The 23153-nt window shown below is 41.9% G+C and overlaps 1 protein-coding gene across 1 annotated transcript in view; it reads right to left on the bottom strand.

The window, feature by feature from the left end:
• The window catches only part of LOC126187321 (PWWP domain-containing protein 2B-like), a 224949-nt gene that overhangs the window by 148213 nt on the left and 53583 nt on the right, over positions 1–23153 (bottom strand). Inside the window, exon 2 of the mRNA XM_049928333.1 lies at positions 11237–11603. Within this exon, the coding sequence (XP_049784290.1) occupies positions 11237–11603 (367 nt within the window). The remainder of the gene's footprint in view (positions 1–11236; positions 11604–23153) is intronic.

Genomic DNA, 23153 nt, shown 5'->3' on the forward strand with positions numbered 1-23153 from the left:
TAGCTATTTACAATAAAAAAGACAAATTATTTGCATTAGTTTACAATTGAAGATCAAAATGGATACCTTGGGTGGTAGTTTATGCTTCTGATCACTGAAGCAAATGAATACGAGCAGTACCTCATGTGTCATATCTGCTTATAGTGCCTGATGGGATCTTGTTGTAGCCTCAAACGCATTGTTAAAGAAATTCTATGTTCCAAAATGGGATCAAAATAAAGCTGTTATCACACTTACAGGCACAGTCCTTTTAGAGGTGATGTCCTTCTTTTCCTCTGACATTTGAAATTAATTAACCAGCTAGCTTAGTGTTCACTCTGAACCACAGCAGTTTGGTATTTTTCACATTAACAAGTCACTGACATGGGAGCAGCAACTGGGAATTGAACCTTGGACATTCAGACTGCTAATGTGACAAAATACCCCCTGAGACTCAAAATCCAGTAATTCTGCTTCTCTCTTTGCCCTAAGTAGCTCTTCATTGTTCAGCATTGCCGCATCACATACTTTTTTAGATCCCCCTGCAAACAATGGACTGAACATTTTGATTGAGGAAAAGGCTCAGGCGCAAATTTTGGGGCACGGTGTATACATTCTCCTGTTCCTGCAATCTGCTTCAAAATATGCTAGAATCTAAAACAATGTTGCACAAAGATTAACTTTGTACAAACCACTGCCATGCCAGTACACAGAATGTAAACAATGTCATACAGCCCCCAATCACGGAAAAGACTTATTAGTGCATTATCTTAAATACAGACACACAATTGTGTGACTGAAAGGAGTACATCCTAATATTATCTCGCATGTGTACATCTCTCAAATCAGTTTCCGTACATCTGTGTCTTCAAATTGCTGTTGACACTAACAATGATTTGACATTTATCTGGAGAAAAACAATGAGGATGCTATCAAGAATAAAGAATGGAAAAATGGTACCCACATAAATGACTTCAAATTAAATCATTGACAATGATGAGCCTGCAAGTTTTCTTTCTTTCACTTCTGCCTCTCAGTGAACTCACTGCTTCTGCTTTTCAGTGAATGATCAAGTATTTAACATGCTTTTAATTTATTACTACTTTTAATTTGTTACTGTTATTATTTATTATGGATGGGCAATTATGAGTACAAATCAATTAATTTGCCTTAAATGAATTGATTAATCATATTGATTAATTGTATCTTAATAGTTAATCATTCAATTAACTGTTACATTACACATTTATTTTAAAACATTAAGTATTCCCCTAAAAGTATTTTTATGATGTAAAGGTTAGTTACACAAAAAGTGAAGCAGTGCTATCACACTTTTATTTCTCTTTGTCTAACTGACATAACAACCTGTTCTTAAAATTTTTAGCTGAAGTATATTTAATATCTATACTGTAGTGAATGTGCTAACAAGAACCAAAATTCATCAGAAAGTGAACCTTTACCACCTTTCACTACATATTTCTATTCTTTGCTACCACGAAGTTGACGTATGTGAACATTGTTGCTGAGTGGTGAAGAGATGTGAGAGGGGATAATGCTTACTTATTGCAGTATTTCTGCCCAGTGGTGACAACTCAGGAGTTTGCATGCTTTGTGCTAATCAGCAGCTATGGTATGACTCACTACAGGAGAAACAAGGTTTGGTAAAAACACATCACAGAGATGTTCATGTTCAAATAATCTTGTTGCATTATTTATTTCTGAAGTGATACAACAACACAAAACTTGGCCACACTACTTAATAGCAACTCTTAGACCATAGATAATGTGTTATACTGAGGATGACAATTTCCTTGGCACCAACTTCTCTACAACTATACCTCATGACTATTGGAAAAACAGTTGTGGTCTCTTGCTGCATTTATTGTTGTACAGAGCCTTTTGTGAAAGGAAGTATCATTAGTTTCTTGAATTTGTGGAACAGCTGTTAATCATTTTTATACTCAGAAAGGCACTGTCACAAAAATTACATTTTGTTTAATGGACTAGTACAGCAGGAAAGTACATTTTTTGTTTTCAGTCACTAAACCAGAATTGGAAATGAATGCTGGGACGAACAAATGTTTTAAATATATCAGGGACTTCACTGAAAAAAATTTAGCTATCCCTGGCACAGCCATAAAATCGGCAAGTGTAGCAAAAAAGCAGCTTTGGAAAGAAACAACAATGTTAAATAATTTGCAGTGACCAGCTTGCAGGACTAAGAAGAAAATTTTAGATTTGGAATCATTAGTATGTTACCTTCAAAACATAAGTTACTATGTGCTTACAGTGTTTGTAATTTCTTGAAATGTGGAACTGAAAACCCACCAAATTTGGCACTCTTTTTATAAATTATCTGATTATCTAGATTCTAATATTACAATTGTCTGTTAGTTGTAGACAAGTAGCACAGCTGACTGTGAGCAAGTCTGTAATACCACAGATGTATGCAAAGTTCTGACAAATATCAACATGCCCATATAAATACCAACTACAAAAACACTAAAGAATAAACACCCTCTATTCAATACAAATGAGAAAGTGGAGGCTTTCTTGCTAACTGTAACAAATTTAGCATGACTCAGCACAAATAGTAAAAACAAACAGTGATGACTTTGTTCCCCCACTGTAAACATACTTAGTTTTTAATAGTTAATTCTGATTTGTTGTCTTCCCATTCCTCATCAACATAGATTCTCTTCTATGATGGGATCTACACAACATGCAGATTAAATAATAGTTTGCAAGTTTAGATACCTATGCCAAAGCAATAGTGTCGTAAGCACTTTCAGGTGCTGCTAACTGGTACCTCTATGAACAAATATTGAACAATAGAAAAGTACTCATCAGCTGTTCAGATCTTAGATTTAACTCTTAATTTCCATTGCCAAAAGACATACAGTTTCATCACAAGCAATCACAAATTGAGAGAGAAAGTGGGAGAAATATGCCATAAAGGGTGTTTAGGAAGTTTCATTACAGAAACAGTATTACTTAAGGGACATTTTGGCCTCCCTGTTTGTTGTCTATAAATAAGATACAAAGGTAATCCCAAAAGTAAGGTCTCCAAAGCACTGGGGCGGCAGGGAATTTGTCCAAGTGCCTGCTGGCTACACTGTTTTTCTCCTTGCTCCCTCCACTCTATACAGAAACCACTACACATCTGTTGGAGCTTTCAGTCTTGGCTTGGCAGCCAGTTGTGATGGAGCTCTGGTTAGCCACTACTGCCAGGTGCAAAATTCACACAGTTTTCAGTTTCTTAGTGCAAAAAGCCTTAAACCAACTGACACTCATCGACAATTGACCGAAGTGTATGGCAAGTTGTGTATGGATGTCAAAAATGTCCACAAGTGGTTTAGAGAGTTTGCAGACGATTGTACTGAAATTCACAATGAGGAAATAACCGAGACTGCCAATTCCCACAGAGACAATTGAGAAAGGTTGAACAAATCATGTTTCAAAGATTGGCGGATCACACTCAATGAGCTCTGCAATAATGTTCCAGAGGATTTTTGAAGCACCAATCACAGGACCCGGACTAAAGCGTTGAAATTTCGGAAGGTGTGCGCAAGATGGGTTCCGAGAATGCTGACATAAGACCAAAAATGACAACGCGTTTGGATTGGACATCACCACCCACTCACCCATAGTCGCAACTTAGAACCCAGTGACTACCATTTGTTTCCCAAGTTGAAAGAACACTTGGCTGGAAAGCGCGTCAGTGATGATGACAACAACAAGGTGAAAGATGAGGTCCGATGTTTCTTCAAATGCATGTTGGCAGACCAGTATGACATGGGCACACAAAAACTGCTACAGCGTTTACAAAAATGCATCAAACAAAATGGCAATTACGTGGGTGAACAAAAAGTCAGTATAAATTTGTAAACTTAATAAACCATGGAATAATGTTGATAGAGAGGTAAAAATTGACACACATGCTTGGAATGACATGGGGTTTTATTAGAACAAAAAACAAAGTTCACAAAATGTCCGACAGATGGCACTGGACAGCAAAACTTTTACCGTGATGGGTGAGAGGTACGCCGATATGTTACAGAATCACATCATCCCCAGCCTGGCTGATAAACACCTGCTAAAACGTACGATGTTTATGTAGGATGGCGCTCCATCCCATATTGCGAGACGCGTGAAAGATCTCTTGCGCACGTCATTTGGTGATGATCGTGTGCTCAGCCACCACTTTCGTCATGCTTGGCCTCCCAGGTCTCCAGACCTCAGTCTGTGCTATTACTGGCTTTGGGCTTACCTGAAGTCGCAAGTGTATAGTTATCGACCGACATCTCTAGGGATGCTGAAAGACAACATCCGACGCCAATGCCTCACCATAACTCCGGACATGCTTTACAGTGCTGTTCACATTATTCCTCGACTACAGCTATTGTTGAGGAATGATGGTGGACATGTTGAGCATTTCCTGCATCTGTCGGACATTTTTTGAACTTTTGTATTTTTTTTTTATTTATTTTTTTTTTTTTTTGTTCTAAAAATACCCCATGTCATTCCTGGCATGTGTGTCAATTTGTACCTCACTATCTACATTATTCCGTGATTTATTCAGTTTTCAAATTTATACTGACTTTTTGATCACCCGGTGTGTGTGTGTGTGTGTGTGTGTGTGTGTGTGTGGGAAACATTCCACGTGGGAAAAATATATCTAAAAACAAAGATTCTGTAACTTACCAAACAAAAGCATTGGTACGTTGATAGAAACAATAACAAACACAAACACACACACAAATTTCGAGCTTTCGCAACCCAAGGTCGCTTCATCAGGAAAGAGGGAAGGAGAGGGAAAGACGAAAGGATGTGGGTTTTAAGGGAGAGGGTAAGGCGTCATCCCAAACCCGGGAGCGGAAAGACTTACCTTGGGGGGAAAAAGGGACAGGTATAAACTCGCACACACACACATATCCATCCGCACATGGTGTAATGGTGTAACCTGAAAACAGCTTTCACATCCCGCAACTACCCTCCCGACCTGGTACAGAAGCAAATAACCAGAGCCACTTCCTCATCCCCTCAAACCCAGAACCTCCCACAGAAGAACCCCAAAAGTGCCCCACTTGTGACAGGATACTTTCCGGGACTGGATCAGACTCTGAATGTGGCTCTCCAGCAGGGATATGACTTCCTCAAATCCTGCCCTGAAATGAGATCCATCCTTCATGAAATTCTCCCCACTCCACCAAGAGTGTCTTTCCGCCGTCCACTTAACCTTCGTAACCTCTTGGTTCATCCCTATGAAATCCCCAAACCACCTTCTCTACCCTCTGGCTCCTACCCTTGTAACCGCCCCAGTGTAAAACCTGTCCCATGCACCCTCCCACCACCACCTACTCCAGTCCTGTAACCCGGAAGGTGTACACGATCAAAGGCAGAGCCACGTGTGAAAGCACCCACATGATTTACCAACTAACCTGCCTACACTGTGAAGCTCTCTATGTGGAAATGACCAGCAACAAACTGTCCATTCGCATGAATGGACACAGGCAGACAGTTTTTGTTGGTAATGAGGATCACCCTGTGGCTAAACATGCCTTGGTGCACAGCCAGCACATCTTGACACAGCGTTACACCGTCCGGGTTATCTGGATACTTCCCACTAACACCAACCTATCAGAACTCCAGATGGGAACTTGCCCTTCAATATATCCTTTCTTCCCGTTACCCACCAGGCCTCAACCTCCGCTAATTTCAAGTTGCCGCCGCTCATATCTCACCTGTCATTCAACAACATCTTTGCCTCTGTACTACCGCCTCGACTGACATCTCTGCCCAAACTCTTTGCCTTTGTATATGTCTGCTTGTGTCTGTATATGTGCGGATGGGTGTGTGTGTGTGTGTGTGTGTGTGTGTGTGTGTGTGTGTGTGTGTGTGTGTGTGTGTGTGTGTGTGTGTGTACGCGCGCGAGTGTATACCTGTCCTTTTCTCCCCCCTAATAAGGTAAGTCTTTCCGCTCCCGGGATTGGAATGACTCCTTACCCTCTCCCTTAAAACCCACATCCTTTCGGCTTTCCCTCTCCTTCCTGATGAATCAACCCTACGTTGTGAAAGCTCGAATTTTGTGTGTGTGTTTGTGTGTCTATCAACATACCAAAGTTTTCCAACTGAAGACCTTACTTTTGGGATCTCTCTTGTATATTTGTTCATTTCCTAGTTTACTGCATTTACTGTATTATATCTTTGTTGCTCCAGCTACACAAAGAAGAGCAACATTTACAGCTGAAATTTCATAGTAGTTTCCCGAGTCATGACACAGCTTTTAGTACACAGTATTGACTTATAAATTCTATCACATTTGATATACTCTGGATACAAGCTATTTAAACTATACAAGGTTTTTCAATTGAACATGCTTTAGCTTTCATGGGAGAACAAAATAGTTGAATTCATTGCATGCGATGAGAATACATGTGTTTACATTACAGATTTCTCTATTTATGTCACTTAGTGTAACTGTGAAGACCTAGTACTGTTTACAGATTTATAACAAATATTTTCTTCAATTGATGCTCTACTCATAGGTAATGTGCACATTTTATACTGTGCATAATGCATATCAGTAATGGAGCATGCACCTCATAATTGGTAAAACAGGAATATACACAGCAAATGTGTTGCTGCCTTTATTATAGAGGGAACAAGACCTAACAGAACACAGAACGTGCTTCAGCAGTCTCACCAACTTCATTGAGAAGTAACCGTAGTAAAGCTACATTCGTACAATGTTTAAACAGTAATTTATCACTACCAGTTTTGTTTAAACCAGGACCAGCCAGAAATTCTGCACACATGCAAAGCTGCTGCACATGTGCACCTTCTTGGTCACAGTGAGAACACATGTAAACAGGAAAAGAGAACCGCCACTGCTCATGTAATGAAGACCTCTAAGCACAGATCTCACTGCTTTGCTTTACCCACTAGCTGTGAAGCACTGTATTCGGGGCACCCACAAGCTCTTCTCACAGTAATGCAAACATGGGAAGGTATCATGTTATTCGATCGCCCTATCAACAAACATCATGATTCTAAAACAAATGGTGCATAAATATGCTGGGTTAGTTTCACGCCAATGTTAGGTACCGAAATATCCTTTGCGGCAAGGCATGTGCCTCTCAATAACAACAGGGTGATTTTTAGGAACGTGAGTACACCCCTTGAAGAACCAGTTTAATATCAAATTTTTCAGATAACAATGTTTGCCTATGTAAAAGGAACAGGATGAGGCACAGTTAATAAATAATAATTTTAAATCCAGGAAAAAAATAGCGAAACATGTTCATCATTGATTATGAGAAATGATAAAGTTGATGTTGCGCACAAAAGCACAGCATATTCATAAACACAAGAAGTTGCTAAGATTTTCGTCACTAATATTCAATCGAAACCTTGATTTATTCATTTTCATTACAGAGAAAAATCTTTCGCACACATAAGTAGATCCGAACAAAGACTGAACTCTTGCAGCTTTGTGATGTAGGTGTGGGAACTCTTGCTGTGGAAAATTTTTGTAGAATTCTTTTATACTTCGTACTGCAAAGAACTTGTCCTTCAGCTATGTATTGTAATGCAGGTTGATCAGTTCCATCTATAGATGATTCAGAGCATCTTCAACTGATGCTGAAAACGACCGTGCAAAGCAACGAATGATAGGAGACACACTTGTTAGTACTTTCGTGGGCCAAACACAAAGGTTAGTGAAATGTGCAGCGTATTCAGACAATAGTTGGGTCTCACAAAGAGCAAACTTCCTTACAAAAGAGTTTAATTTTCCCAACACGTCAGAAATTAAATTATTTTCACCTTGCAAACTAATGTTTGGACTGTTGGTACAAGACGTAATGTCGATGAGAAATGCAAGGGCCATTAGCCAGAAAAGGTCTTCTAATTCTGATTCACTCTTACTCTTCTCATATAAGAAATGTAGTACAGCCAAACATAAATTGCAATATCTTTTGAACATTTTACCTCAACTAAGCCAGCGTACTTCAGTATAGTAAGGTATGTCGCATATGCCTCTCCTAATTCCTCCAAGGACGGTTGAAACCGGTGATGTGCGAGCCCATGTGTCTTCAGATGTAGAATGCAGTGAATTTTATACAAAGTCTTTTCGGTGCATCCTAGCTTTTTACGTACGCCATCAGTGTTATGGGTCCTCTCTGATAGCCTAGTGGTCACTGAGATCAACCAATTCCAATCCATACTGACATCACTGGCTTGCTAGACAGCTCAGAGTATGTCTACACCTGCTGCAGTCCCTTTCAAAAGCGCCATGTCCAAACTATCCTCTGTTACACATAGAGAGTTATCGACACATCATTTGTATATCACTACCTGAACCATATCTGTAAGATCTGTTGCTTCATCCAAAGCAACATAGTTGTTAACCTTATTTATTAACTGCTTGTGCACATATCTGGCCATAATACCTATACATCTGTGTCACTACTTGTTTGGAAAGGTCAATTTCTTGAAACCACCTACTGTTCGTGATACACAAAAGTCCTGCAGCATCAACGAGACAGTCTTTTATATATTTCCCTTCGGAAAACCGTTTCCCAATTCTTAATGCAATTTTGAAACTTGCTCACTGTGCAGATTTACTGTGACTGTCATTCTGGAAAATTGAAAACAGTACACTGTAAAGCAAAACAGAAATGAATGTAACACAAGAAACGAAGAGTTGAAGAAGTATCAATTATTATGACTTACATTAAAATGCTGTCGATATGTCACACCCATTTTCTCAAGCGCACTTAATTTTCCTTGCTGTTCCTCACCGTTCAGTGCACTACACTTGTCTTTACAAAATGAGTTGCAGTTTCTCCAAATCGTGAACTTCCGCAGGCCGCCTATTATTTGGCAGCACAGCAAACACTGTACGTTTTCACCTACTGCTGTTAAGAAGAATTGCAGTTCCCAGTTGAGTTTAAATGGCTGAGAACACAGAACTCTCATTCTATCCTTTTTGCAATACTCGCTATTTCTCAGTATGTCTTGTGCAAGGCTACAGTCACCAGACGGATGCAAGACGGGTTGTGCTTCGGTCCTCCCAGTACCGTGCAAACAAGAAAACAGAACCGTTGCCCCGCATTTGGTATTTACATCTAGTCACAGATGTCAATGTTCCGCTTTCCCTGCCGACCAAGATGTGTGCACCTGTGCTGCACTTCCACACTTTCGCACAATGTGCAGCATTTGGCCGGTCCTGACTTAAACAAACTACATTTAACATTGTAAAGGTAGTACGAAATCCATTGCAAAACATCAGAAAAGAGATCAGAATGCTACCTTGAGCTCCTACTGACATTTTGCCAACAGTCATGTGATTCTATGTTGCAACAGGGCCAAATGCATAGCTACTGCACTGCTTGCCTGGTCATCTTCAGTCAAATAAGTCACTACTGTTAGATTGCTGATGTTGGCAACAATAAACATAACAGTCAATATGAATGCTCTGTTTTGTTCTGACATTAGATGACGAATACTAGAGGACAGCGAACTTGTTTCCATAATAAAGCAACAGAAGCCAGTCAACACTCAAAAGACTTTAAAATAAAAAATGAAAAATTAAAATAATTAATTGTTAGGATAATTGATTATGTGAAATTAATAACCGACTATCACTAAATTACAATCAACTGAAAATTGCCCATCCCCATCTGACGTCTCAGACAGATAGAATACTTCTTCTTCATCATCATCATCATCATTATTCCCAAATATGAAGTAGTTTTGTAGTGCCCCTTGAAACGTAAATTAGGTGAAAATCTGTTACTCTAGTTGTAACCTTTTTTTTATTCTGTATCTTTTTCCAACCTATAATAATTATTACACAAACACATTCAGATAGAAAATATCTGATAAATATCTACCAACAAAATAATAAATTTTTGAAAAAAAAAAAAAAAAATTTGTAACTAGATCAATAAAACATCTACTCACCAAGCAGCGGAAGGAGAATACACATATAAAAAGCCTTTCCTTCATATAAGAAGTCTCTCCTGACCTGGGGTTCCAGATGACCTTTACAAACTTTCCCCATTTCCTGTACCTCATCAGTCCTTTTCCTTCGCCCTTCACCCTTCCTCCTTCCCCTTCAACCCTTCTGTCAGAAGGAGGAGCCACTACTGGCTCCAAAAGCTTGCGAATTTAATATCGTTATAGGTGTGTTCCCCTACCGTGCACAATGAGCAGATTTTTTATTTACCTGATAAATATCTACAACGAATGTCAACCACCTAAATCCTGATAGGATTTCTGTGGGAGTCAAACTAGATCAAGGACAGGGAAATAATTTTGCTCCAGGTGAGATGCTTCAGACTACTGCTCAAAACTCTTTCCTATAATAACAGCAGCAGCCTCTTTTTGTGGTGACACTGTTTTCACCATTAAATCAATTAAACTGATGCTTCATCAAAGTTACAGAAGTTAACTCATAAACATTACACCTCACAGACTGCTTGTAGCAACACTCAGAGAGACTGAGATGCTACAGATGTAATTCACGATCATTTACTATAACTGCAAATATCAATAAGATGAGAGAAATCTACACTACCAGTGCCAAGAAGTGAATTAATGACAGGTTTGTAGAAAACACGAAAAAAGTTTGGATGTGTATGGTTACTCTTTCGCCCCATATAGTAATTACCACTACCTTCAGACAGTAAATGAGAAAGGACAAACGTTTTAACACTGTCAAGAGTTATTCGCGCAAAATTCTCATTTTTGCTCTGTGTTCCTCTCTTGTAATTTCGATTTGTTTTAAAACTGACACCCATTTTCTCCACCACTATCCCTATGCTGCCTTTGGACATTTATTATTTCCACAGAAGACACCAATGCCAAAAAATTTGAATTAACTAATTACTCCCTTTAAAAAAGAAAAGGGCTCAACTTCATTACAGGCAGATTTGTTTTATAACTGAAAAATATTTTTGTACTCTTTTATATCTGTTGATCTATTTTTAATCATATATACATTCGATATAGTTCAAAATAGAAGAAAATGTTACACCAGAATTCAATAACAAGTATTTTACAATTAACTGCATAACATATACTAGGTCTTCATGCATCCAACTATTTCCTCCTGAAAATTCCTCCAACATGTTTACATCTTTCCCTGATTTGCTGAGAATTTGTGTGCCTTAAGATTTCCAACATAAATTGTAAAAATTATATTACATAACATTTCATTTTGCAATAATTTTTTAATGGAATTATTTACCTTGGGTTGGTTGTCCCTTTGGTTTTCTGAGAACAGAGGTCGTGGACTCCTCGATGGTGGGTCTCCTCCTGTCCGTTCTGTGCCAACACCCGTAGAGTGCTTTCCCCCTGATAAATCTACATTTTCTGAGTTCTCGTTGCAGATAGACCGACACTTCGAACAAAGAACTTGCCGTGGCCGCAGTCGGACAGTCATTCGAGAGTTTTTGTGACGAGCAGGAGGTCGTACAGGTCTCCGTACATGATGGAATGCTGCAGGTGGAGTTGCCTTTTCCTGGAAGTATGTGAAGCGTTGGCTCAAGCTAAAAAGCTTGTCCTCATCACATGCACTCCCAGATACCGGAATATTTACACCACATGGAAGCTGTCTGTAAAATAGAACACAAGAACAAATGAGAAAAATAGCACGACTGAATCAAAACATTATTGTCACACAATAATTAAATGCCTAAGTAAATACAGTAGTTTCAATTCTCTGAAGCACTGCCAAATCATTGGCTAGAATTGAAACTCGTGCTCAGTAAAACTGCTTGGTGGGTAGCAATGTACACGAATCATTGCACATATACTAATCAGTCAAACATTATACATTATGGCCACTGATCTACTATTGATACAAACCAGTCCTGGTGACAGCAGCTTCAACTGGCGAGGAATTACTGCTAGTCAGACGCACGCAATCTATCTGAGTTTGACTGAGGACAGACTGTGATGGCCTGGAAGCTTGGCACAAGCATTTCGGGCACTGTATGACTTGTCAGGTATTAGAAGAGCGCTGTGGTGAGTGTCTTCAACATGTGGCGAAACTATGTTCAAGTCATGGGATCGTGTGGCCACCGCTCATTACAGATGTCAGATGTCATATCCTGGGCAGACTGGTAAAACAGGTAAGGCGGCAAACTGTGGCAGAACTAACATCAGACTTTAATGCTGAGAGAGTACAAGTCCGTCTGAACACACAGTACACCAAACACCCTTAATGATGGGTCTCCACAGCCGACAACCCATGCATGCGCCAATATTAACACCACAACATCAACAACTATGACTGAAATGTGCCGTGGCCATCGGCAATGGACGCTGGCACAGTGGCAGAGCATTGCACGGTCTGACGAATCCCGAAGCCTTTTCATCATGCCGACGGGAGGGTGCGAATCAGTCATCTTCAAGGGGAACAGCTCCTCGACACCTGCACTACGGGATACATGCAAGCTGGCAGCAGCTCCATCATGCTCTGTGGGACATTTACATGGGTATCTATGGGTCCAGAGAAGCTCGTGCAAGCACCATGAAAGCCAAGACATATTGTACACTGGTTGCACACCATCTACACTACTTCATGACAATAATGTTTTCCAATGGCAGTGGAATTTTTCATCATAATTATGCGTCATGTCACAAGGCTTAAAGTGTGATTGAGAGGGTCGAGGAACAAAGTGGCGAGTTTCAGTTAATGTGCTGGCCCTCCAACTCACCAGATCTGAACCCAATCAAACACATCTGGGATGTGACTGAACGTGGTGTCAGAGCTCATCCTCCTTCGTGGAATTTACATGAATTAGGTGACTTGCATGTGCAAATGTGGTGCCAACTCCCTCCAGCAACCTACCAAGGTCTCACTGCTTCCATGTCATGAAACATCACCGCTGTCATCTGAGCCAAAGGTGGATGTACCGGCTATTAGGTAGGTGGTCATAATGTTCCGGCTGATCAGTGTATATAATTACTGTTTTATATATTACTTTTATGGTATATGGGTAATGAGTGTTAAAATGCACCCAATGAATACCACACATAAAAGTTATCATCATACTCATAAATTTCACAGGTTTTGAATTCTACAGATAAACAGCAACACATGTACCTGACAGTTGATTTACTATCGTCACTTGAGTTAGGGCATGTGGTTTCACCTATCAACACCAAAGTATTAACAAGTATAGGGCTGTAGATTATTTTACTTCTTATGTATTGTTTACATGACTGGCCAAAAGGGACAATATTTTTAAGGCTTAAATGAAAATGTAATCTCGTGTGTTAAAAGACCAAATAGAAAAATTTGGAGTAGGAATTAAAATCCATGGAGAAGAAATAAAAGCCTTGAGGTTAGCCGATGACATTGTAATTCTGTCACAGGCAGTACAGGACCTGGAAGAGCACCTGAATGGAATGGACAGTGTCTTGAAAAGGATATAAGATGGACATCAAAAAAGCAAAACGAGGACAATGGAATGTAGTCGAATTAAATCAGGTGATGCTGAGGGAATTATATTAGGAAATGAGACACTTAAAATAGTAGATGAGTTTTGCTATTTGGGGAGCAAAATAACTGATGATGGTCAAAGAAGAGAGGATATAAAATGTAGACTGGCAATGGCAAGGAAAGCGTTTCTGAAGAAATCTGTTAACGTAGAGTATAGATTCAAGTGTCAGGAAGTCTTTTCTGAAAGTATCTGTACGAAGTTCAGTCATGTATGTAAGTGAAACATGGACGATAAATAGTTTAGACAAGAAGAGAACAGAAGCTTTCAAAATGTGGTGCTACAGAAGAATGCTGAAGGTTAGGTGGATAGATCATGTAACTAATGAGGTGGTACTGAATAGAATTGGGGATCGGTTGGTAGGACATGTTCTGAGGCATCAAGGTATCACCAATTTAGTATTGGAGGGCAGTGTGGAGGGTAAAATTGACCAAGAGATGAATACATCAAGCAGATTTGGAAGGTATAGGTTGCAGTAGGTACTTGGAGATGAAGAAGCTTCCACAGGATAGAGCAGCATGGAGAGCCGCATCAAATCAGTGTCTGGACTGGAGGAGACCACCACCACCACCACAACAACAAGAGTGAGCATGTTGAAATGGAACCAAATATGACTTCAAATATGACTTTGGGCACAAATCACTAATTCATATAAATATTCAGCACACATGACAAACTTTTCTGTGCTGCCATCTGAAACCAAAGGCAAGCACCAACAAACTAGGTACTGCTCCTTCATACCATACAGACTAATTACATTCTTTCACAATATGGTGTACTGATAGCCATATACAACAACCCCATACATTAACAGATCCTCTAGCTGGATAGGTAATTCTGGCACCAGAACACATTCAGTGAGTGGCTCAAAGTAGTTACCACAGCTAAGCAGTGGATTCACTAAACATAGGTTTTTTTTTTTTCTCTCATATAGAGATGTGAAACAAATACTAACAAAGAGATAGAGGGGCTGGCCAGTACTTACCTCAGCTCAGTACAGCCGATAGATACACACAAAACAAAACCGAAAATTTATGTTCCTAGCTTTCGGAACAAATGTTCCTTCATCAGGGAGGAGAGAGGGGAAAGAAAGGGAAGAAGGGAAAGGAGATTCAGTTACTCACAACCCAGGTTATGAAGCAACAGGGAAAGGAAAATAGGGAGGGTAGCAAGGATGGAGGCATGGTTGTCAGAGGGAAGCCAAAGATATTCTACTGTAAGTACTGTGCCAGCTTCAAACCAAAGAGGATGCATACAGAAGTAAAGAGGTATATAGTATAAAGATAAACACAACTATGCAGGATGAAAAGATGCGTGAATGGCTAAGAGGAAAGGGAAAGAGGAGAAGACTGAAGAGTAAATGGGAGTGAGGTTGTTTAACGTAGGTTCAGTCCAGGGGGATGGCGGGATGAAAGGATGTGTTGGAGTGCAAGTTCCCATCTCCGCAGTTCAGAGGGACTGGTGTTGGGTGGGAGAAGCCAAATGGCACATACGGTGTAGCAGGTTCCTAGGTCCCTAGAATTATGCTGCAGGGCATGCTCCGCTACTGGGTATTGGGCATCTCCTAGGCGGACAGTTCGTCTGTGTCCGTTCATGCGCTCAGCCAGTTTAGTTGTTGTCATGCCGATGTAAAAGGCTGTGCAGTGCAGGCATGTCAGTTGGTAAATGACATGTGTAGTTTCACATGTGGCCCTGCCTTGAATTGTGTACGTTTTACCAGTAGCGGGGCTGGAGTAAGTGGTTGTGGGGGGATACATGGGGCAGGTTTTGCAGCGGGGTCGGTTACAGGGGTAGGAACCGCTGGGTAGAGAAGGTAGTCTGGGAATATTGTAGGGTTTAACAAGGATGTTACGGAGGTTAGGGGGCCGACGAAAGGAAACTCTGGGTGGTGTGGGGAGAATTTTGTCAAGGGATGATCTCATTTCAGGGGTTGACTTGAGAAAATCATATCCCTGGCGGAGTAATTTGTTGATGTTTTCGAGGCCAGGATAATATTGGGTGACAAGGGGGATGCTTCTGTGTGGTCTGGAGGTAGGAACATTGTTGTTGGACGGGGAGGAATGTATTGCTCGAGAGATCTGTTTGTGGACAAGGTCTGCAGGATAGTTGCGGGAGAGGAAAGCACTGGTCAAGTTATTGGTGTAATTGTTGAGGGATTCGTCACTGGAGCAGATACGTTTGCCACGAATACCTAGGCTGTAGGGAAGGGAGCGTTTGATGTGGAATGGATGGCAGCTATCAAAGTGAAGGTACTGTTGTTTGTTTGTGGGTTTGATATGGACAGAGGTGTGGATGTGAGCTTCAACAAGATGAAGGTCAACATCCAGGAAGGTGGCTTGGGTTTTGGAGAAGGACCAGGTGAAATTCAGATTCGAAAAGGAGTTGAGGTTATGGAGGAAATTAAGGAGTGTTTCTTCACCATGAGTCCAGACCACAAAGATGTCATCTATAAACCTATACCAGGCCAGGGGAAGCAGCTGTTGGGTCTTCAGGAAAGCCTCCTCCATACGGCCCATGAAGAGGTTGGCATAGGACGGAGCCATCCTGGTTCCCATGGCCGTTCCCCTGATTTGTTTGTAGGTCTGGCCTTCAAAAGTGAAGTAATTATGGGTGAGGATGAAGTTGGTAAGTGTGATGAGGAACGAGGTTTTTGGAAGATCTTCGGGTGGGCGTTGGGAGAGGTAGTGCTCAAGGGCAGAGAGACCATGGGTATGTGGGATGTTTGTGTAAAGGGATGTAGCATCTATGGTGACAAGAAAGGTTTCAGGTGGGAGAGGAGTGGGAATGGATTTGAGGCGTTCTAGGAAATGGTTTGTGTCTTTGATGTAGGATGGGAGTCTGCGGGTGATAGGTTGGAGGTGCTGGTCTACCAGAGCTGAGATACGTTCGGTTGGGGCTTTGAAGCCTGCTACAATGGGACGGCCAGGATGGTTCTCTTTGTGGATTTTGGGTAATAGGTAGAAGGTAGGGGTACGTGGCTCAGGTGGAGTGAGTAATTCTATGGAAGCCGTTGTGAGGCCTTGTGAGGGACCTTGGATTCTTAGGATTTTTTGCAGCTCAGTCTGGATGGAGGGAATGGGATCCTGGGTAACAGCTTTGTAGGTTGAGGTGTCGGAGAGTTGACGCAGTCCTTCTGCCACATACTCCACACGGTCAAGTACGACAGTTGTGGAGCCTTTATCCGCCGGGAGGATGACAATAGAGCGGTCTATTTTCAGCTCCTTAATGGCACGGGATTCAGCTGGGGTGATGTTGGGGGTGGTTGGGATGTTCTTCAAGAAGGACTGGGAGGCAACACTGGATGTGAGGAATTCCTGAAATGTCTGCAAGGGATGGTTTTGGGGGAGGGGAGGAGGATCCCTTTGAGAAGGCAGTCGGAACTGTTCTAGACAGGGTTCAACACTGGGTCTAGTATTTGGGGGCTGTGTTTGGGTAGTGAAGTGGTATTTCCAGTTGAGGTTCCGGATGAATGAGAGGAGATCTTTAACCAGGGCAGTGTGGTTGAATTTAGGCGTGGGGCTAAAGGTTAAGCCTTTTGACAGAACAGATGTCTCTGGAGGAGAGAGGGATCTGGATGAGAGGTTTAGGACTGAATTGGGACTGGCGATATGTGGCATTTGACTGTGGTTATAGTTGAGATTTGGTCTGTGTGGGGTATGTGCTGGGATGGGGAGATTGAGTAGGGTGGCTAGGCTAGGTTTGTTGGCTATGAGGGGGGTTTGTTGAAGGTTCTGTTGTGGTTGGTGTTTGTGAGGGATAGGGAGAGGGACCCCACTTCTTAGGTGTTGCACTAGCACTGTGGATAGTGTGACAGTGCTAGTGCAACACCTAAGAAGTGGGGTCCCTCTCCCTATCCCTCACAAACACCAACCACAACAGAACCTTCAACAAACCCCCCTCATAGCCAACAAACCTAGCCTAGCCACCCTACTCAATCTCCCCATCCCAGCACATACCCCACACAGACCAAATCTCAACTATAACCACAGTCAAATGCCACATATCGCCAGTCCCAATTCAGTCCTAAACCTCTCATCCAGATCCCTCTCTCCTCCAGAGACATCTGTTCTGTCAAAAGGCTTAACCTTTAGCCCCACGCCTAAATTCAACCACACTGCCCTGGTTAAAGATCTCCTCTCATTCACCCGGAACCTCAACTGGAAATACCACTTCACTACCCAAACACAGCCCCCAAATACTAGACCCAGTGTTGAACCCTGTCTAGAACAGTTCCGACTGCCTTCTCAAAGGGATCCTCCTCCCCTCCCCCAAAACCATCCCTTGCAGACATTTCAGGAATTCCTCACATCCAGTGTTGCCTCCCAGTCCTTCTTGAAGAACATCCCAACCACCCCCAACATCACCCCAGCTGAATCCCGTGCCATTAAGGAGCTGAAAATAGACCGCTCTATTGTCATCCTCCCGGGGATAAAGGCTCCACAACTGTCGTACTTGACCGTGTGGAGTATGTGGCAGAAGGACTGCGTCAACTCTCCGACACCTCAACCTACAAAGCTGTTACCCAGGATCCCATTCCCTCCATCCAGACTGAGCTGCAAAAAATCCTAAGAATCCAAGGTCCCTCACAAGGCCTCACAACGGCTTCCATAGAATTACTCACTCCACCTGAGCCACGTACCCCTACCTTCTACCTATTACCCAAAATCCACAAAGAGAACCATCCTGGCCGTCCCATTGTAGCAGGCTTCAAAGCCCCAACCGAACGTATCTCAGCTCTGGTAGACCAGCACCTCCAACCTATCACCCGCAGACTCCCATCCTACATCAAAGACACAAACCATTTCCTAGAACGCCTCAAATCCATTCCCACTCCTCTCCCACCTGAAACCTTTCTTGTCACCATAGATGCTACATCCCTTTACACAAACATCCCACATACCCATGGTCTCTCTGCCCTTGAGCACTACCTCTCCCAACGCCCACCCGAAGATCTTCCAAAAACCTCGTTCCTCATCACACTTACCAACTTCATCCTCACCCATAATTACTTCACTTTTGAAGGCCAGACCTACAAACAAATCAGGGGAACGGCCATGGGAACCAGGATGGCTCCGTCCTATGCCAACCTCTTCATGGGCCGCATGGAGGAGGCTTTCCTGAAGACCCAACAGCTGCTTCCCCTGGCCTGGTATAGGTTTATAGATGACATCTTTGTGGTCTGGACTCATGGTGAAGAAACACTCCTTAATTTCCTCCATAACCTCAACTCCTTTTCGAATCTGAATTTCACTTGGTCCTTCTCCAAAACCCAAGCCACCTTCCTGGATGTTGACCTTCATCTTGTTGAAGCTCACATCCACACCTCTGTCCATATCAAACCCACAAACAAACAACAGTACCTTCACTTTGATAGCTGCCATCCATTCCACATCAAACGCTCCCTTCCCTACAGCCTAGGTATTCGTGGCAAACGTATCTGCTCCAGTGACGAATCCCTCAACAATTACACCAATAACTTGACCAGTGCTTTCCTCTCCCGCAACTATCCTGCAGACCTTGTCCACAAACAGATCTCTCGAGCAATACATTCCTCCCCGTCCAACAACAATGTTCCTACCTCCAGACCACACAGAAGCATCCCCCTTGTCACCCAATATTATCCTGGCCTCGAAAACATCAACAAATTACTCCGCCAGGGATATGATTTTCTCAAGTCAACCCCTGAAATGAGATCATCCCTTGACAAAATTCTCCCCACACCACCCAGAGTTTCCTTTCGTCGGCCCCCTAACCTCCGTAACATCCTTGTTAAACCCTACAATATTCCCAGACTACCTTCTCTACCCAGCGGTTCCTACCCCTGTAACCGACCCCGCTGCAAAACCTGCCCCATGCATCCCCCCACAACCACTTACTCCAGCCCCGCTACTGGTAAAACGTACACAATTCAAGGCAGGGCCACATGTGAAACTACACATGTCATTTACCAACTGACATGCCTGCACTGCACAGCCTTTTACATCGGCATGACAACAACTAAACTGGCTGAGCGCATGAACGGACACAGACGAACTGTCCGCCTAGGAGATGCCCAATACCCAGTAGCGGAGCATGCCCTGCAGCATAATTCTAGGGACCTAGGAACCTGCTACACCGTATGTGCCATTTGGCTTCTCCCACCCAACACCAGTCCCTCTGAACTGCGGAGATGGGAACTTGCACTCCAACACATCCTTTCATCCCGCCATCCCCCTGGACTGAACCTACGTTAAACAACCTCACTCCCATTTACTCTTCAGTCTTCTCCTCTTTCCCTTTCCTCTTAGCCATTCACGCATCTTTTCATCCTGCATAGTTGTGTTTATCTTTATACTATATACCTCTTTACTTCTGTATGCATCCTCTTTGGTTTGAAGCTGGCACAGTACTTACAGTAGAATATCTTTGGCTTCCCTCTGACAACCATGCCTCCATCCTTGCTACCCTCCCTATTTTCCTTTCCCTGTTGCTTCATAACCTGGGTTGTGAGTAACTGAATCTCCTTTCCCTTCTTCCCTTTCTTTCCCCTCTCTCCTCCCTGATGAAGGAACATTTGTTCCGAAAGCTAGGAACATAAATTTTCGGTTTTGTTTTGTGTGTATCTATCGGCTGTACTGAGCTGAGGTAAGTACTGGCCAGCCCCTCTATCTCTTTGTTAGTTTTTTTCTCTCACTTTATCATGTAGTATCCATCTGCCTCAAGCTGAATGGAAGCAATCCGGGTTATATCTCTCATAAAGGATACAAGCACAACAATTTAACAGCTACATTAATGTGAGCCGCCTCTCTAACATGTGCCTTTTTCCACTCAACTTTCCCTTTTTGTCTGCTTGTGATTCTTAACCATTTTTCAAAGTCTTCTCTTTAACATATCATGCAGATACAGAGCCAGACACCTACAGATCTGAACTTTTGAATTTCTTTAGGAGAACAATCACTATATTTTAAATGATATAACATTGAACTGGATGGATCATCAAATGTGCAAAGGAAATTTAAATTGGTCTGACACTAAGTCACTATGAAAAAAGAAGGAACATTAGAGTTTCACATTTTGTCTATGAAGAGGGCAGTAGAGATGGAGCCCAATTTCTGATTAGAAGAGGACGCGTCCTTTACAAATAAATTATATCTGCATTTGTGAGGCATCTTACAATAAATATTGCTTGGGAATGAATTACTGTTTCAGTATCAAAATACAGAGAAGGATGAAAATTCTAGGTGATGTGACACTTATTTGCAAGAATATATACATAAAACTAAAACAGTGTGTGTACACAGCCTCAAATAAAACACGGTCATAAGCACCCGTCTGGTTCAGATGTGCAGCACTATTAAGGGCTTGCGAGAAAAACACTGGCTAGTTGGTTGGAGGTGGCAATGGCTGCTCTACTCTCTGATCATAAACTAAGGCAGTAATTGAGTCATTTGAATTCAGTAACTGAGTTAGATAAAAGCTAAATTTTATTTGCTTTCATAATAATGTAGCTCCATTAGTGTAAGATTGTCAGTAGACCCCACAATAAATGGAAAGCACCCATTTCTCTAGGATAGAGACATAGTGTTCATTTTGCAGCTCATTAAAAGTGGCTAAAGTTCAGTACTCCAAAAGGACTCGCTGTATTAAGCCCCTATTACACGGTGCACCGAAACTGTATACCTATGCACCAGCGCCCCAAGAGTGCATATCGGCAACTACAGGCTGGTTCACGTAGACCTATTACAGTTACACCATCCACGCTGGATATACCTGGCGCACATGCGCTGTAGACAGTAATAACGCACGTAACACAGATAGAACTGTCTAATCTCTTGTAAAGTCGTTTGTTCTACCGCACAAAACACAAAGGGGGGCGGGGGGCGGCTGTGTGACTTATTGGAACGTCATTCGTTCAAATTATTTATGTGAGCTAAAGGCTCCTATTTAATAAGAAATTGTTATTCTCATATGTAGGTTACTACTGTTCTAAATTACAGATTCATAGTTACTTTTATATTACGACATTTGCTTACAAAGGTATATGTATTTACACAGCATTTTGCACATGGAGGACCCACTTGTTTTTGGAGCTATTGTCCTGGCAGCATAACGACGAAAAGCCGGAGTTTGTTGAGTTCGACCCTGGCTGACAGAAGGGAGAAGATTATAATCACTGTTTACGAAAAAACTGAGGCTTGAAGATCCGCAAGAATTTCGAAACTTGGTGAGCATGGACATCGCTTGTTTCGAGAAGCTGCTGTCTTTGATGAAAGTAACAAGTGTGACAGTGTCATAGGGGAGGCTGTCTCACATTCTCGAAGGTATGAATTAAATCACATGTTTTGTGGTCATACCAGCCCAAATCACGAATAAAATACCGGTAAAAGCCCTGTTATGTTGCAGGCTGGTTGTAACATTACGTTTCCTGGCGACTTTCTCCCCTATCACTTGCAGTTTCTACTTTCTGGCATGCTGCAATAACACAAGATACGCAATCAAATATGAACTTTCGTAAGTAAGGCATTACGATACAACTCGAAAATCACCATGTAACGTTATATGCATATTACTCAGAAAGAAACGATTGCCGACATACATTATTATGACATAATCATACGTACACCTTTCCTCGCTATATGCCTGAATTAAGGCGCTTAACGCATCTTTGCACCGTGTTATTTCTAGAATATGAAACAATCAAAAGAAAAAATGCTTTCACAAACAGCTAGTATGAAAGACTCTACTGGCAAAAAAAATTTTTCTGCGTTTATGAAACCTATAGGCCGTGTCCTACGTGAGCGACAGAAGCGAGCGACAGCTTCAGGCGACAAAACAAAACCGCAGGTGTAGTTATGGAAGTGTCCAAGTGAGCGACGTACGTGCAACTCGCGACGTTTGAATTGAACGTGTTTGAATCTTGTGGCTGCAGCACGCGGGGGACAGAGCGACAGCCACGTGTCTTCTTGGCAAAAGCAGTGGAGCGGACGCGACGGCAGCTATGAATTACTTGACATCCGATTTTAAGAAAACTATTCGGTGAAAAAAATTTATTCTTCGGCAACCTATAGCTTGATATCCTTAAATGATAAAGGTCGGAATTTATTTTCGTTATTCGTCATAGTTACTGTGCTGCACGAAATTTTTAAGAATTTGCAGAGGTAAAATCACATTGTGTAGACTTTCCGTATAGTTCATTTAAGGCCACACATTACTGCGTATGAAATGTAACCAATATATCTAAGTTGTATTTAAAGTTTAGACCGGAATGATATCTCTTTTCGTTCTTGAGATATTGGTTGTTATATCCGCGGACGGGTCGCTCGCGTCGAGTCCGAACCTTTCCTGCACTTCGGGCATCAAATGCTCGTAAAAATCGTCGTATCTCATAAAAGGTTCAAGATATCGAAATGACGATTTTTGGAAATGACAGCACGCAGAAAGGACTATTTTATCGTATGATTAAGCAGAGCGAAAACAAGACTCCCTATAACTTACACCATGAGGTTTTGTCCAAATTTTCATAGGCAAATAAAGGGAGAGAAACAGGTAAACGGGGTATCAAAATGACCAGCATGAGGTCTAGTTTGGCATGAAAATATTTATCAGCTTGAAAGTAATCACGGTAATGAACGAAACCTTAATTAATAAGCTGAGGAAAAATTGAAATATTTCACGAAA

Source organism: Schistocerca cancellata, chromosome 5 (genome assembly GCF_023864275.1).
Source record: "Schistocerca cancellata isolate TAMUIC-IGC-003103 chromosome 5, iqSchCanc2.1, whole genome shotgun sequence".
NCBI lineage: Eukaryota > Metazoa > Arthropoda > Insecta > Orthoptera > Acrididae > Schistocerca > Schistocerca cancellata.